This window comes from Chrysemys picta, chromosome 1, assembly GCF_011386835.1.
Source record: "Chrysemys picta bellii isolate R12L10 chromosome 1, ASM1138683v2, whole genome shotgun sequence".
Classification (NCBI taxonomy): Eukaryota; Metazoa; Chordata; order Testudines; family Emydidae; genus Chrysemys; species Chrysemys picta.
Genome location: NC_088791.1, coordinates 291,735,489 through 291,753,202, shown reverse-complemented (window position 1 = coordinate 291,753,202; position 17,714 = coordinate 291,735,489). Strand labels below are relative to the sequence as shown.

Genomic DNA, 17,714 nt, shown 5'->3' with positions numbered 1-17,714 from the left:
CACGTCTACAAGCTGTTCAGCAAAACAAACAACAAACTGGCTCTCTCGGCTGCTGCTCATCCAGACTCAGAGCAAGCAAGCTTTCGAAGGAATTTCGGTACAATGGACCATATTTTCACTATAAACCAGCTATTGGAACGCTCAAGGGAATACAAATTCTCTTTACGTATTGCCTTTGTCAAACTATGAAAAAGCGTTCAACAGCATGGAGATCAAAGCAGTGTTGAAAGCTCTTGCAGAGCAGGGCATCGACACAAACTGTCTCAAACTATTATGCAAATTCTGACTGCACTACAGATATAACTATTTGATACTCCTCTTCGCATCCCAGTTAAGAAAGATGTGAAAAAAGGAGACACGGTTTCACTGAAACTCTTTACAGCCTGCCTCGAAATGGTAATGAGGCAGATGAATTGTAAGGGTGGAATCAACATCAACGGAGAGCACTTAAACCATCTCAGATTCGCAGAAGATATTGTGTTGATTGCCAAAAATACTATTCAACTACAGAAAATGCTGCGAGAACTCAACACAAAAAGCAGTCAAGTTGGATTGAAAATTAACCGCTCCAAAACTAAATGTATGCAGTCTGATACCTTGCCAAAAGTCCAAACAACAAAGGAGAACAAATAGAAGAAGTTGAGCAATGCGTCTATTTGGGCTAAGAAATTAACATGCACCACAATCAGGAAGGTGAACCCTCGCAAAGAAAAAAAGCAGGTTGGTACGCATTGAATTCTATCAAGTATGTCCTCAAAAGGGGGGAGGAGGGGAGAGAGGAGAGAAAGAGAAAGGGGACCAACAAGGCAACACGCGCCAGCCTCTTCAACGCAACAATACTGCCAGCAATGTTGTACGGCAATGAAACATAGGCACTGACAAAGACAGAGAAGCAGCAACTGTCACAGAGATGCCAATGGAAAGAATTCTGGGAATTTCAATCCATGCCCAAGTCCCCAACGAAGTGATCAGATAGAGTGCAGGATGTCATCGTTGAGAGCAGGCATAGTAAAATGCGATGGGTCAGGCATATAGCAAGGCTCACTGACAATCGATGGACTGCAGCTATCGCTGAGTGGTACCCACAGGAACTGAAATGACCACTCGGCTGACCTCCAAAGAGATGGGAAGATTTTATTTTATAAAGACATGGCCACACATGGAGAAGGAAGGCCAGGATGTGAGAAGAATAGAAGATGTGTTGTGATAGGTGCAATCTATATGAGGGCTGAAGGGCTGATCGATCAAGGTGATCAAGACTACAGCTTGTATTGTCCAGGAGAGGGCTGGGCAGTACAGCACATACATTTTTAAGGGGAAATCTAAGACTGCGTGTATGCTGGAATCACCCTGCAGTATAACAAAAGCTGGTGGGAGCCAGCATGTAATCAAGAAAATATGTACTAAATAAATATGTAACATGTGGCTGACAGGCTGCACTTGCACACACTCAGCGTGTGGCTTGCATGCTGGAAGGCTGTCTGTGAGCAGCGGAGGCGTGGGGGGGCGGGGGGGGAGGGAGAAGAGCTCCTTCAGCAAGGCATTGAGAGGCATCGGAGCCTGCAGAGCAAGGGTGACATAGCTGCTCATTACTCTGGATTGTCATAGGTGACAAGTGATACAGATGCAAGATGCTTTGAATTTAATTCAGTAACAAGTTAATCAGTGCACTGAGACTAGTTTAGATCAGGACAGAGGCTTAACAGTGCTCAGCACTGCATTACAGAAGTGATTTGATTCCTGGCCGCTTTGTATTTTCTATTTGTCCTTCTGCAAGCAAACAAAGACATCTGACTTGCTTTGATGCAGTTAAGATTAAGTGACCTGAAGCAATTTTTACAAGAGGTTATAGTAATGTATTTATGCTCTAGATAATTAGGGCAAGAAGAATGGTCTTATGATTAAAGCATGGGATCAGAAGCTGGAAGCAGGGTGGATTTGATTTAAAATGTGATTTAAATCACTAGTCAGGAAGACTCGATTTAATCATGGATTTCTAGATAAAAGTGTATTCTTGTTGGTTGTTATAACCTTAATACATATTCTTCACAACTAAGAAACAGATGGAGGTTTCATTTTTAGAAGGTACACACTATAAATTTAAGTGATTTATTTTGAAAACTTTTCAGATTAGTTTTACGGCTATATCAGAAAATGAATGATTGGCTATTTCATTTGCCAAAAGGTAACTAAAGCAGATATTTATGAAGTCACTGGGAGGTGAACTATCGCCAATTCAACAGGGTTAATCATTACTAGGGTTACCATACGTCCGGATTTCCCCGGATATGTCCGGCTTTTTGGTGCTCAAATTGCCGTCCGGGGGGAACTGCCAAAAAACCGGACATGTCTGGGGAAATAGGGAGGCAGCATAAGTCAGGGTCCGCCCGGCCCTAGCAGGACCCGCCGGGTCCGCAGAGCAGCCCAGCCGCTTGGCTACATTGTAGCGAGCTCGGGCGGTGGAAGGAGGGGGGCGCAGAGACAGAAGGCGGCGGAGGGACCGCTGCTGCCCCCGGAGGCCGGGCGGACTGCGCGCCCTAGCCAAGCCCGCAGGACCACAGGGAAGCCGGGCCCAGCCAGTGGCTCGGGCTTCCCTCACAGGCCGGGACTCCCCGGCCACTGGGGAACCCTTCCTGAGGCCCCGTCACCCCGCGTGGCAGGGAGAAGGCTGCGGCGCGGGGCAGAAGTGCGGCGTGTGCCGGGGCTGCAGGGACCCGCGCTGCCCCGGTCGCTGCTGAGCATCCGAAGCCCCCGCCAGGCAGAGGCTGCCGGGTGAGCGGGGGAGCAGGGCAGGCGGGGGGGAGGGGGTGTGTGCAGAGGCTGCAGGGTGAGGAGGAGCAGGGGAGGCAGGGGCATAGAGGCTGCAGGGGTAAGGGGGCACAAGGGCAGGGCAGGCGGCGGCGCAGAGGCTGCAGGGGCTCCAGGGCCAGTGGGGAGCAGGGGGCACAGAGGCTGTAGGAGCGGGGGGTGGTGTTTGCAGGGGCTGCAGGGCAAGTGGGGAGCAGGGAAGCACTTAGTAACCCCCAACCAAGATCAAAGTGGGAGGGAGGAGGGGGAATGTGGGGTGCTCAGAGGAGGGGGCAGAGTTGGGGCAGGGACTTTGGGGAAGGGGTTGGAATGGGGGTGGGGGAAGGGGTGCGGTTGGGGTGGGGCCGGGGCGGGGAAGGGGCGGAGTTGGGGTGGGGCCGGGGGGCCAGGGCCCCGTGGAGTGTCCTCTTTTTTAAATGTTTGAATATGGTAACCCTATCATTACTATTTGGAGGATTTTCTTGCCAGGCTGTATTAGGAGGAGAACATCACCAGACAGACATTTAAACTGTTTTATTTAACTAAAACAATAACGTTATGTATTCTGGATTTTTCTTCAACAGCAAACATAACATTTTAACAAGACAAACATGAATTTTTGAATTTAGTTAAACATTCACGTTTTTTAAAATCAGGTGTTTCTGTTAAAATTGTTTTTAACTAAAATACTTAATGAATTTTCTTAAAAAAAAAACAAAAAAAAAAAAACCAATCAACTATGTCAGCTAGGTCAACATGAGAAACTTAAAATATTGGCTTCTGCAGCTAACTCAGTCGTCTTCACCTTCATTTCCCTGTTTGGACTAATTCATTCCAAACTGAGAAATCATTTGGGACCTGAAAAAAGTAGGAAAGCTTGTTTTTCTCTTCCAGATTTTGAACAAAGGAAGAAAATATTCTTTCTACCAGCAGAAGAAGCTACTGCAGTTAAAAGTGAGATCACTTCAACAGTCTCTGAAGCTAAGTGCTTAAATGACTTCCACCAGTTCACTGGTGTGACTTTCTTTCAAACATCAGCAGCAAACGTATTTCTTGAATGGTTTTTATTCCCAAACTGGGTCTCCTTTACAGCCTGCTGCAATTATAGGTTTTCCCTTCTAATGAGAGAATGGTGGTAGATCTCAAATCAATGAAGGCTACACTCAGAAAGACCTCAAGACTTCTAAAATATGCTGCTCAAACTGTTTCACTTTTGTTTCTACTGCCTGTCCCTCCCTTCTCACATTTATCTCCAGACTTCTTCTCCTTGTCCAAATTTATTCCGCCCCCAACAATCTTCTATTCACTGAACTTTTTGAAACTTTATACTTTTAGAGAGAGGTAAGGGATTGACTTTGTACACAAATTTGCAGAGGGACAATAGGGTTGAGGTCTGTTATTTCTCACCTTAATATATTATTTATTTAAAAACATTTTTGCTGTTAACAAGCATGTTATCTGAAGACACAAATCCACAGTTTGAGAACTGCAAAACTAAGCATTTCTGATGGTATCTTCTAGACTGAGCCCTGAGTCCCACTGGATAGATAGAAAGATTAACCTAAATAAACTATACCGAAGCCCGTTGGAACCTCATAAGATTGGGTCCTTAATCCATGAACTATTGGAACTAGTTTACAAAAACTTTCCTTAAACATTACATGAATATATTGTCTGATACTATAGAATTAGAATTTATAATCCCTATTCCATGATGAGAGATCGTTGAGCTATAATTTATCTTAATTAAAACTGTCTTTAGGTAAGTTTTTTCCTCAGAAAGCATTTTATCAAAAAATCCGATTTAAATAAAAAAAATTTTTTTTTAAATCGTTGATTTTTATCCACCCTGGCAGGAAGACCTTTATGACCTACAGAGACAGTTGTACTATTCTAGGATACTGGTTTTCAACCTTTTTTCATTTGCAGACACCTAAAAAAATTTCAAATGGAGGTGCAGAGACCTTTGAAAGTCTTAGACAGTCTGTGAACCTTCAGGTTCACGGACCACAGGCTGGGGGAAAAAACCCAGTTACTTACCTTCTGTAACCGTTGTTCTTCAAGATGTGTTGCACATGTCCATTCCAATGTAGATGTGTGCGCACTCCAAGCACAATTGCCAGAAAATTTTCCCTCAGTAATATCTGTCAGGTCATCTCTGGCACAGTGTGTCCATAGCACTGGTATGAAGGACCCCACCGACCCCAATCCCCTCAGTTCCCCTTTTACCAGAGTTGGCCAGAAAAAAGGTAGGAAGGCCGATCTTGGAATGGACATGTGCAACACATCTCAAAGAACAATTACGGAAGGTAAGTAACTGTTTTTCCTTCTTTGGAGTGCTTGCACATGTCCATTCCAATTTAGGCGACTCCCATGCAGCTGTACAGGTGGTGGGCTTGGAGTTCATTGACATGCTGACGACAACACAGCTTGACCAAATCGGGTATCATCCCTAGCCTGCTGAGTGATGGCGTAATGAAAAGCAAATGTGTGCACTGACAACCAAGTCACTGCTCTGCAAAGGTCCTTAATAGGTACCTGTGCTAGAAACACTGCTGAAGATGCTTGCAAGCTTGTGGAATAAGCAGTAAAGATGGGGGGGGGGGGGGGAAACACCCACCAGTTCATTACACGTGCAGATACATGACGTGATCCACGATGAAATTTTTTGAGCTGAGAGAGGGAGACTTTCATCCTGTCTGCAACCGCTAAGAACAGCTCAGTAGATTTCCGGAACTGTTTGGTCCTTTCTATGTCGAAAGGCAGTGCACAACTAGCATCCAATGAGCTGATGATCTGCTCTTCTCTGTTAGCATGTGGTTTCGGACAGAAAACTAGAAGGAAGATAGTTTGATTGCTATGAAATTGGGAGACTACCTTTGGAAGGAAAGCTGGGTGAGAACGCAACTGCACCTTATCCTTAAAGAATACCATGTATGGTGGCTCCGAAGTGCGGGTACAGATTTCCGAAACCCTCTGGTCGAAGTAACGGCCACTAAGGCGGCCATCTTCCAGGAGAGTTATAGCAGCAAGCAAGATGCCAGCAGCTCAAACGAGGGGCTCGTAAGCTTAGATAAAACCAGGTCAAGATCCCAGATCGGGACTGGCTGTTGTACAACTTCTCAAGGCCCTTAAGGAAACGGTTAGCAATATTGCTTGAAAAAATGGATTGGCCATTCACCCAAGGGTGAAAAGTAGAGACCGCTGCCAGGTGGACTCTAATGGACGACACGGTTAAACCTTGCTGTTTTAAGTGTTGTAAATACTCTAGAATGAATGGCAGTGACAATTGCGTAGATGAAACTTCTGAGAAGATGAGCTAGAGAACCGCTTCCATTTTGCCAGTTAAGTGGCCCTGGCAGAGGGCTTTCTGCTTCCTAATAGAATCTCATGGACCTGCTCCAAGCAGGCTAGTTCTGCAAGGTTTAGCCATGGAGCTTCTGGGCCATCAGGTAGAGGGATCCAAGGTTCAGCTGGAGCAGACAATGACTATGGTCCTCAGAGATCAGTGGGACTGGTAACATTACTGAGAGGTCCAGCAAAGTGGCAAACCAATGCTGTTGGGGCCAAGCCAGAGCTATCAGAATGACCCGCGCTCAGTCCAGCTTGATCTTCAGCAGGACCTTGTGCACAAGCAGAATAGGAAGATGACCCATCCATGGAAGAACAAAAGCATCCGAGTGTGACCCGAAGCTATGACCCAGAAAGCAGAACTGGTGACACTTCCTGTTGTGTCTTGTCACAAATTGATCTGGGGAGTCCCCGACTGCTGGAAAACAAGCTTCATGACATCTAGGTGAAGGGACCATTCATGCCAATCTGAGAAGGATCTGCTGAGGTGATCTGCTAACTCCTTTTGTGCTTCTGGTATGTAGGAGGCCTCTAGGTGAATCAAGTGGGCTAAGCAAAGATCCCACAACTGAACTGCCTCCCTGCTCTATATCATGATATAGAACAGGAATATAGAACATGGCTGTCGTATTGTATATTAGAACAGATACATTTGTGCCTGTAACATGAGGCTGAAATGCCTGACAAGCCAGGTGGACTGTCCTGCGCTCCTTAACAGTGATGTGTAGAGACAGCTCTTCCGGGGACCAAAGGCCTTGAGTTCTGAGAGGACCCAAGTGAGCTCCCTAGCCTACTGCTGATGCATCTAAGACTGGGGACAGCGATGGGCAGGACCGTGAATCATAGAATAGCAGGGTTGAAAAGGACCTCAGGAGGTCATCTAGTCCAACCCCCTGCTCAAAGCAGGACCTATTCCCAACTAAATCATCCCCGCCAGGGCTTTGTCAAGCCTGACCTTAAAAACCTCTAAGGAAGGAGATTCCACTACCTCCCTAGGTAATCCATTCCAGTGCTTCATCACCCTCCTAGTGAAAAAGTTTTTCCTAATATCCAACCTAAACCTCCCCCACTGCAACTTGAGACCATTACTCCTTGTTCTGTCATCAGGTACCACTGAGAACAGTCTAGATCCATCCCCTTTGGAACCCCCTTTTAGGTAGTTGAAAGCAGCTATCAAATCCCCCCTCATTCTTCTCTTCTGCAGACTAAACAATCCCAGTTCCTTCAGCCTCTCCTCATAAGTCATGTGCTCCAGACCCCTAATCATTTTTGTTGCCCTCCACTGGACTCTTTCCAATTTTTCCACATCCTTCTTGTAGTGTGGGGCCCAAAACTGGACACAGTACTCCAGATGAGGCCTCACCAATGTCGAATAGAGGGGAATGATCACGTCCCTCGATCTCCTGGCAATGCCCCTACTTATACAGCCCAAAATGCCGTTGGCCTTCTTGGCAACAAGGGCACACTGTTGACTCATATCCAGCTTCTCATCCACTGTAACCCCTAGGTCCTTTTCTGCAGAACTGCTTCCTAGCCATTCAGTCCCTAGTCTGTAACAGTGAATGGGATTCTTCCATCCTAACTGCAGGACTCTGCACTTGTCCTTGTTGAACCTCTTCCATGGATGGGTCATCCTGTGAGAACAGGATGCCCCCACAAACTCTCATTGGGTCCTGCCACCAATTGAGTAAGGCAAGAACCGGGGAAAGAATCATAAGGACCACGTCCACATGGTGGCAGTTTGGTAGCTACACTGAAACCAGCGATGCCTGGAGTAGTCTAAAGTGTAGCCTCAGGTACTGCACTAAATAAGTACATGCAGCCGTATGACTCAAGAGTCTCAGGCAACTCCTAGCCATCGTCATCAGGTGATCCTTGAAGTAGATTATGAGCACCATAATTACTTGAGAGCACCCTTCTGGGAGAAAGGCTCTGGCTTGGACAGAGTCGAGCACTGCCCCGATAAATTCTATCCTCGGAACCAGAGTAGGGGTAGATTTCTGCATATTTATAAGTAAACCCATGTCCCGGAAGGTCGACTGGATGAGTTGTATGCTGGACTCCACTTGAGCCCTGGTCTGTTCTCTGACCAGCCCCTTGCCTCCTCAAGAAGGCCACTACAACTGCCATGCACTTTGTAAATACTCATGGGGCAGCCGACAGGGCGAAGGGGAGAATGGCGAATTAGTATTGCATGTGATCCATGACAAATCTGAGGAACCTTCTGTGTCCCTGAAAAATCAAGATGTGAAAATAAGCGTCTCTCAAATCGAGGGGGGCATACCTGTCCCCTGGACCCAGGGAGGGGATGATGGAAGCCCAGGAGACCATGCAGAACTTCAGCTTCTTGAGGTAACTTAAGATGGCACAGCTTGAAGATAGGTCTGAGACCTCCCTTGGCTTTTGGGATTAGGAAATAATGGGAACAGAACCCCAACCCCTTAGATTCCATGGATCCTTTTCCACGGCTCACACCCATAGGAGTGACTGTACCTCCTGGGCCAGAAGTTTCTCATCAGAGGGGTCCCTGAAGAGGGACCAGGGAGGATGGGGGTGTAAGAACTGAACTGGATGGTATCTCTCACTTCCACCATGCTCGGAACCCAACGGTCCAATATGGGACCATACCCAGAGGAAGTGGGACAAGTGGTCTGCAAAACAAAGGGTAAGCTGGATCCGAGATTTCTAACATGGGTAAGGTATCCTTGAGCACCCCATCAAAATGCCTGCTTAGAGTATCCCAAATGTGTGGGAGGAACAGGCATTGATGTCGAGGATGGCATGGGTGAAGGCCTATACCTGAAGCCCTTACTCCTCCTTCCTCTGATCCACCAGCTCGGCAGGACTAAGGAAGGATCAGGAGGATTGCTGGGGCTTATAATGCTTTCTCGAAGTCACCAAGGTGTATAAGCCCAGGGACTTCAGAGTAGCCCTGGAATCCTTGAGGCCATGGAGCTTGGAGTCTGTCTGCTCTGAGAAGAGCTAAGTGCCCTCAAAGGGATGGTCCTGGAGGCTCTCCTGAACCTCATGTGGGAGGCCCAAGGATCGGAGCCAAGAACTCCTATGCATGACCTCTGCATAGGCCATGAACCAGGCAGCCAAATCCACAGCATCCAGGATGGTTTGCAGGGAAGTCCTTGCTATCAATTTCCCCTCCTCAACCAAAGAGAACTCCCTTCTGGCTTCTTTGGGCAATGAATCTTTAAACTTTAACACAGAGTCCCATGTGTTAAAGTCAAATCTTCTCAGGAACTCTTGTTGGTTAGTGATCCTGAGCTGCAAATCCCCAGTCGAGTAGACCCTCCTCCCAAACAGGTCTACTCCTTTGCTTTGGGGGTCCCCCCTTCTAGCCCCTGCTGCTCTTGCTCACTGGCAGCAGAGACCAACAAGCATGCCGGGGAGCGAAGGGTGGGGGGGGGGGGTAGGGAAATGGGCATACAAAAATTCATATCCCTGAGCTGGGACAAAATACTACTTCTCGGCCTTCTTGGCCATGGGAGGTAGGCATGCCGGGGTCTGCCACAGGGCCTTTATTGGGTCCATGATGGCCTTGCTGAGAGGAAGGACCATTCTTGACAGGCCCGCGGCAGTCAAGATCTCCACCAAAGAGTAAGAGGACTGTTTAACCTCCTCCGCCTGAATGCCCAGGTTTTGAGCCACTCTTTTGTGACTCTCCTGATGGGCCTCAGTTGTTGTGGGAGGGCGATAAGTCTGCTCCTGCCACGGCCTCATCAGGGGAAGAAGATGAGGAAGCGGCCTGAACTAGCAGGAGGCACTGATCCTAGCCTTCAGCACAGGTCAGGTCCTGTGGCGTTGGCTCCTGGTACTCAGCACCAGCCTCAGGAACCCCTGGATTGGGCTCTGATTAAACAAGCGGCAGCACTCTTCCCTCAGAGGCCAACAAAACAAGCGCCTGAGCAAGGACCCTGCATTGGGGAAAATGCCCATGGGTTCCAGAAGGGCCACTGCACAGGCACCTGCTACTGGCTAGAAGGCCAAGCAGTCGAAAGCATGTCCTGGCCCATCACCAGGTAGTGATGACCTACATACCGGGGCTGGCTCCTGGAGCAGGAGACATATGACCCCACCTCGGACTCTGAGAAGGAGTCTCTGTGCAGAGACCACGAAGGAGCGGTTCCCACCAGTGCCAGCATGGAGAAAATCAGGACGGGGCCATCATGGCCAGTTTCCCTTTAGAGGGTACCGAGGGCCTCGGTATCAAGCTGCAAACAATAGCCACAGTCTCTTCTGCACCCTGGTACAGACACCACTGACTGTTGTACTACCAGTGACATCAGCACCAATAGCGAGAGTAAGTCTCTAGCCTCAGCAAAAGCCTCCGGCATGGGTGGCACCGCCAAAGTGCCTGTACCATGCTGCCCCTCTGGTACAGATGGATCGTCCAGTGCTGGGCTCAACAGTGCTTGCAAAGGGGCTGGAGTTAACTGTGCCAGCTGAGCTGCTGGAGCCCGGAGTGGCCCGACGTGGGTTGCACTTTGCTCTAGTCTCCATGCCTGGCCATCTTCAGGGTTGGGGAACATCCTCACTCGGCAGGCATCGTCTTTGTTTCTTCCTTGGCACTGGAGATGGTGAACAGTGCCAAGATTCCCAGACAGTGGCAGGCATGCGCCTCACTGACACTGAGGTGCTCGGTGCGGAGTCTGAATGGCCCAGGTCGGGGGGGGGGGGGGGGGAAGGTCTGAGTGCTGCTTCCATCAAGATGGACTTCAGCCTAGCATCCTGATCCTTTTTAGTACGGGGTTTGAAGTCCCTGCAAATCTTGCAGCACTTCCAAATGTGAGTTTTCACCAAGCACTTAAGGCAACCCGACTGTGGGTCATTCAGAGGTATAGCCTTTCTGCAGGAGGCATATGGCTTAAAGCCCGGTAACCGAGGCAGGCCTTGGTACCAGAATGGAGAAAACGCTGCTGATAATGGAGGAAAACTAACTCTAAAAGAAACTTAACCAACTATGAACAAGAATTATGTACAGAAATACAGAGAAAAAGTCCACAGAGGAAGACTTGCAAGAGCCAGCATAGACTATTTCCAGCGACCATCATGGGCGGTAAGAAGGAACTGAGGGGGCATGGGGTCAGCAGTGCCCTTTATACTGGCGCTATGGATGTGCAGCCCCAGAGGGTGCCAGAGCCAACCCATCAGATCTCACCATGGGAAAATTTTCCAGTAACTGTGCTCAGAGCACACACACACACCCACCCCTCTACATTGGAATGGACATGTGCAAGTACTCAAAGAACCACCACCATTCTGTGGTAACGATAACTTTTTGCTCAACATAGTCTGCAACTTCCAGGGGTCCATGAACCACAGGTTGAAGACCACTGTTCTAGGACAATGATAATCACAATCAGTGAAAAGAAGAAACCTGAGAACCAGTAAGAAGAGAGACCAAGAGTGGCAACCATGGACAAGAAATAAAGAAACAAATTTATAATGAGAGATTACTATAAAAGACAGGTGTGATTTTGTGCTTCAAATACAAATGCATCATGCCATGGAGCTGGGAAGACAACAGATCTCTCTGTAAAGCTTTGCTGTGACTGAGACAGGAATAATGCATTTAGGACTGCACACCAAGTAACATGGAAGATGCGGTCACATTTGAGGGAGTTTAGGGAACAAAATTTATCACTAGGAGGAGCTGAGATGATGGAAAATAAAAAAATATACATATATATGCAAAGACAACTAAGACACAGATATAACAGCAGGCTGCAAATACTGAAGGGTGTAAGTACTTAAAAGAAATTTATCTGGGTGGGTTTAACGGTACTAATAGCCTAAAACGAAGAAAAGGAAAAGTTGCGTTGAATTTTAGGGGATCATGGGGGGGGGGGGGGAGAAGAGGAGGGAGAAAAGAACAGTGTTCTTTCTCAAGGCAAACAGGAGTAGTTCCATCATGTAGCACACCTACAATTACAGACTTTTTCCTACTGTATGGAATTATTGATCTATGACAAGCATGGAGCAGATGAACCAACATATCTTCTACACCTCTAGTTTCTACGATGCATGCCAAAACATGGACTTTTGGGTTCCGCCTTTCATGTCATAATTCATGGTATCAGCAATATAATGCTTAATTAAGGAATACAACTAAATACAAGCAGTGATGTTGTAACTTACAGCAGGTGAAAAATAAGAATGAGAATAAGTCTTTCAAGCAATTACCTCCATGTTCAGCAAACTTCGGGTTGGAGAGGATCATCTTGCAAAACTTGAGCCCATTTTTGTATTGTTTTTGTTCATAACATTTCTAGAAAAAAAAAAAGGAGGGTCAGATTATACTACTGAAAGTGCTTTTAAAACAGAGTAGTCCATCAAAATAGACTAATAAAAAATAATTCATCAGATCCTTCAGTGACAAAACACCGATCAGACCACTAATTACAATTCTGTTTAATTCTGCTCCTTTGACACTTTGTACGTTGTTTCTCTTAGATAGTCAGGGAAGTGCCTGCATGTGTTTGGACATTGCATATCAGTAAGGGTGCTGCCAGAATACAAAATAGGTTTTTGGAAAGTAATATGATTGGGTGTAGCTACAGTATTCCCATGGTACAGGAACGGCAAGTAGGAGTGTGGATGGATTTTGATGTGGAAGAGAGTTTATAGATTCCCAATTATTCACTGACAAAAAACATCATTAACAAAGAGTTAATGCTACCTAGTAGTATCTTGTGCCCTTCTAGAACACTTAGTTAATCAAAACACAAAACTTTCGAAAGCCAAGAAACAGTTCAAATATAGATGGTGATGCAACCTTAACTCTGCCCCCTTAGAGCTGGCAATAACTACCAAGAATTACTGCAGCTGCATCCAGTGTTAGGTGGAGTTATGCCGAATGGTAGAGGCATTAGCTAATCACAGGTCTTCTAAACAGCACTGTGATGGAGGGACCATGCCTCTCTGGAGGGCACTGAGCTTTTCTCCTGAACCCCAGGTGAGAGATCAAAGGAAAAAGCTGCACATTACCTTGAAAGAGCCAATATGCCTCATTTCAATGCTATGATGTTTGTTGTGCCAGTAGCTGGCCAACAGGGGTCTTCTTGCCATGGGGACTGTAGACAGATGGGTTAGAGAGGAGTGTTGTCTGCTTAACGATGGGCAAGTGAAAGTATAATGCTAAGTGGCATCATGCACATAAGGGCAAAGAGGCTGTAAAATTTAGTAGTAGCTATGGTATTCATTCTGTGGAGTAGGCTAATTATTTAAGCGTACGACTGGTGTAAGTAGCTCCTGTTCAGAACAATGCAGAGGCAGAGTGCAAGTATGGGTGTACTGAAGCAACACAGAGCAGGCAGAGTCATGATTGTGTGGGCATGTACCTTCATTTTATTTCCTGGGAAGATGCACAGGGATCGGGGGGAAGGGGGGGGCAGGGGCAGTTCTCTTTGCAGGGATGTTGGGATCAGGGACAATTGTTGAGTGGGATAGTTACTGCCTGAAAACTACCACTGTTGCATATCCTGGAAATGCATCCCACTGGTCACCTCAGGGTGAAGACGACAGTAGACCAATACTGCTACATTTTGGGAATGTTTCTGTGGGAGTGCGTAGGGGGGAAACAAAGCAGGAAGAGATTCAGGCATTTTAAACAAACACCCTGTTCCTGATTTTAGTTCCACTGATTTTACCTATAATAATCATCTTGCAAAAGCCTGGAGTATCAGAAAACAAGAATTCCAGTCTCCAGTTCATATTGATTAACAAAGTCCAAGTCAAGGTTTCCACCATTTAGGATTTGATTAAAGACTGGGCTATCAAAAACCAGTGGAACAAAACTGTATGGCATCCAGCTGTTAACATCCATATTCAGTGGAGCATGAACCAAGGTCGGAAGGGTGGAGCGAGTCTCACCAGAGGTACAAGTCCCCCTCCCTTAAAATTGGATTGAATATAGCATGTCCATCTTGTACAAGATCCTGAACAGCAGAAGAATAAAACCAGTTCTGATTTAAGTCACCCCAATGCACCCAAGACTTACTATGTGGAAGGACAGATTTGTTTACTCCACAGTAACATCTGCCAAATTTTAATCTGCGGAATTGTTTCATGTCATAGATAGCCAAAGCTAGTTCTACTTGGTGAATGATTTGAGTACTTTCTGTTTGGAGGAAATTGTGATTTAATGATAAAGCATGTACAGATTTGGATCTAACTGTCTCCATTTGTAAAGGCAGGGCAACATCTTAGAAGGAGGAAACAAATGCTTTACTTTGTGCTGCAACTTGGGCCATGACTGATGGTCAGTGGAGATGTAATGGACCCACTGCTAATGGGGATTGTCAATGCTTCCCTTAAAGAAGGCAGGCTACCAGCTTCAATTAAAGAAACATTGATACAGTGTATCCTCAAGAATTTATCATCCCATGTCTATATATCCCTGTGGAGTTAGAGGTTAATTATGGTTAAAATAATTCTCAATATCTAGATGCTTCCAATTTCTTTCACCACAGACCTACATTGGTGCAAATGTTACTCCTGGTGGAATTCTGTATTATTCATTGAGAGCAACTGGTATCTTTAAAAAAAACAAAACACACCTCAAGTTTGATCACGTCATGAAACCTGTCTTGCACATTGAGCGAATGAAATTCACAAACACACTCAATCACAGACAGTTTCAAAATCTAATTGAAGAACTGAATGAAGAGGACTCCCCCCGCTTATTTGCCATTTCACTGCGCAGTTTGATGGCTCTTGAGAGATGAAGTTATTTCCCATTTTTTCAAGCTCCTGGAACCAGTAAAATTATTTATGGAGGAGAAGCACAGAATACACTCCAAGCTTACAGATCCTGGGTGGGTTCTAGATTTGGCATTTCTTGCAGACACGCTGCTGCATTTGGATAAACTAAGAGTGGACTTACAAGGAAAATTCCAGCTGCTGTCTGATCCAGTGCAAAGTGAATTTGCGTTCATGAACTAACTGCAGTTGTTTCACAGACAAATGCTTGAGGGAGAGCTTACGCTTTCCCTCAATGTCACAACTTCAAGCCAGATCAAAAGAAGATGCAGCAGAACCCCTAAAATGGAGCACAACTAGATATGTGAGCATGATTAAAGATCTTAAGAATAGTTTTTAGGAAAGATTCCAAGATTTGCAGCGGAAAAGACCTCAATTCACATTTCCGATTGACCCTTTTAGTGCTGAAGCCGACTGTCTGAACTCCCTTTAGTCACTGATGAAGCAACTTCCCAGATGGAAATAACAGAACTTTTGGAAAATGACAGATTGAAATCTGTTCAGAAGATACAGGGGCATCCTTACTTTCTGGAAATCTGTACCAAAGGACAAATACCCCAACATCAAAGGTGCAGCCCTAAAATTAATCTCGATGTTTGCCTCGACCTATCTTTGTGAGTCTGTTTTCTCAACACTCAAACATGTCCAAGCACCGAACCATTTTGACAGACAGCCACTTAAGAGAACTGCTGCGTGTGAGCACAAGTAAACACAAACCAAACTTTAAGGGAATTGTTGAAAGCAAGGATTGCCAGAAGTCCCACTAAATAAAAGGATAAGTTTTTATTATTATCGTTGACTATCTACGTATAAAATACACACTATCAAATTATATGATGATGTGTGTACACACAGACACACACCCATCCATTACATATTACTGTGGCTCTTTGGCAATGTACATTGGTAAATTCTGGCTCCTTCTCAGGCTCAAATTGGCTACCCCTGTTCTAGCCTGAATTCAGACTTGGGGCATTACCATCTACCCATAGGCTCTGAAATGCACTTGAAATTGTATGCGACATTCCCATGAACTTCAAGGGACAAGTATTTGTCACACAGTGCACTAGTATTGGGTGTGCTCTCCACAGGCAGATTAAACTTCTGTCCTGGACATCAAATTCAGGAATAGACACAGCATGTTTCTTAAACCCAGTTTGAGGATCAGGGCCAGGTATTGTTCCCAAAGATCCTGAGGCAGATGGGAAAAAAGGGAATGTAAGTTCTCTCTATACCTAAACTATACTACTGATCTAAGGACTATTTATTTGAGAAAATATTTCTGTATTAAAGTTTAGAAGTCTGACAGCTACAAGAGAGGGCCCTTTGTGTTTGCTAAAGAGGGAGCAAGGGAACTAAGGTGACTGGAGAATGCACTGAGTGTCACATGAGGGTGCTTGCATTCCCCATGACACTCTGAAAGAGGTTTCCACATGGTCACTACTAGTGGAAAAGTCTCACGGTTGGAAATGTACATATATCCTCAGACTCCTATTGGATACTGCAAGATGTGAGTTATATCAGCCTGAAGTATAGGACTTCAAGGCCTGGACCACTGTCAAAATGGCACTTTTGATCTGAAAAAACAGTGTCTACTTTTACTGTTACTGTTAGATATATTGTGAACTAGAAGGACTAAGAATTCCAGGTTTCTAAGGATAACTAGCATCTGTTTCTAGCCATAACAGTTCACAGTACATGAAAACTCACATCATGTCGACGTCCCTGTGTCATTTCATCCCCTGTACACACACACACATGCGCCAACTTCCCTTGTTCCTAGTGGGTGCTCGACCCCCACAACTCCTGGCCCTGCCCCTGCACCACCCCACCCCCATTCCACCCTCTTCCCCCAAGTCCCCGCCCCACCTCTTCTCCGCCTCCTCCCCTGAACGCATCGTATCCCCACTCCTCCCCTTCCCTCACCGGAAGTCCTAAGCACCAAACAGCTGTTAGGCGGCGGGGCAGTGGGAAGCACTGGGAGGGAGGATGAGGCGGTGTGTGTGTGTGTGTGTGTGTGTGTGTGTGTGTGTGTGTGTGTGTGTGTGTGTGTGTGTGTGTGTGTGTGTGAGAGAGAGAGAGAGAGAGAAGGCGAGGAGGGGGGAGCTTGGCTGCCGGTGGGTGCGGAGCACCCATTAACTTTTCCCCGTGGGTGCTCCACCCCCGGAGCACCCATGAGTCTGCGCCTATGTTCATACACTTGAACTCTAACCTGATTTAACAGCCAGGATCTTGAGAACTGTTAGAGCTCACACTTCATGCACCACTGAAAGTTTGTAATCTGATCTTCCAAATAGCAGCTAATATCTGAAGATTAATACATACGCTAACAGGACCAAAATGGAAGTGGTGGCAGTAAAGAAAGTAATTATACCTGAAAAAAAAAAAATTTTTTTTTTAAACCATTGATAATTGTGGTTTCCCTCCCCCAAAGAATTTCTGAAGGTGTTAAAGTTGCTGCTAACTTCATAAGTAATTCCTGTTTTATGAGCCAAGAACTGAAACAGGCCAATTAAATAGATAAAAATATTTAAAGGATCAAGCCTAGTATCTTTATTTACAGTATCTATATTGCATCTTGCATTCTGCATCAAAGATGCAATGTAATAAGCACCTTCCTTGGACAATTGAGTTTGCCAGAAGTCAGTCAAACATTTCAAATAGTCTTCTCCTGTGAACAAGATGGACTACAAGCTATCAGGAACAGTATCCCTGATAATATCACAGCTAACCTGGTGGCTGAACTTTGTGATTTTGTCCTCACCCACAACTATTTCACATTTGGGGACAATATATACCTTCAA

General features: G+C 45.9%; 1 protein-coding gene across 6 annotated transcripts in view; it reads right to left on the bottom strand.

Annotated features, from left to right (window-relative positions):
* The window catches only part of NAA16 (N-alpha-acetyltransferase 16, NatA auxiliary subunit), a 101,195-nt gene that overhangs the window by 73,193 nt on the left and 10,288 nt on the right, over positions 1-17,714 (bottom strand). For all 6 annotated transcript variants that reach the window (XR_010597774.1, XR_010597776.1, XR_010597775.1 and 3 more), the window contains exon 2: positions 12,334-12,418. Coding sequence is in view for 2 of the 6 variants with exons in the window: in XM_005301479.5 (XP_005301536.1) it covers positions 12,334-12,418 (85 nt within the window). In the remaining 4 variants the exon portion in view is untranslated. The remainder of the gene's footprint in view (positions 1-12,333; positions 12,419-17,714) is intronic.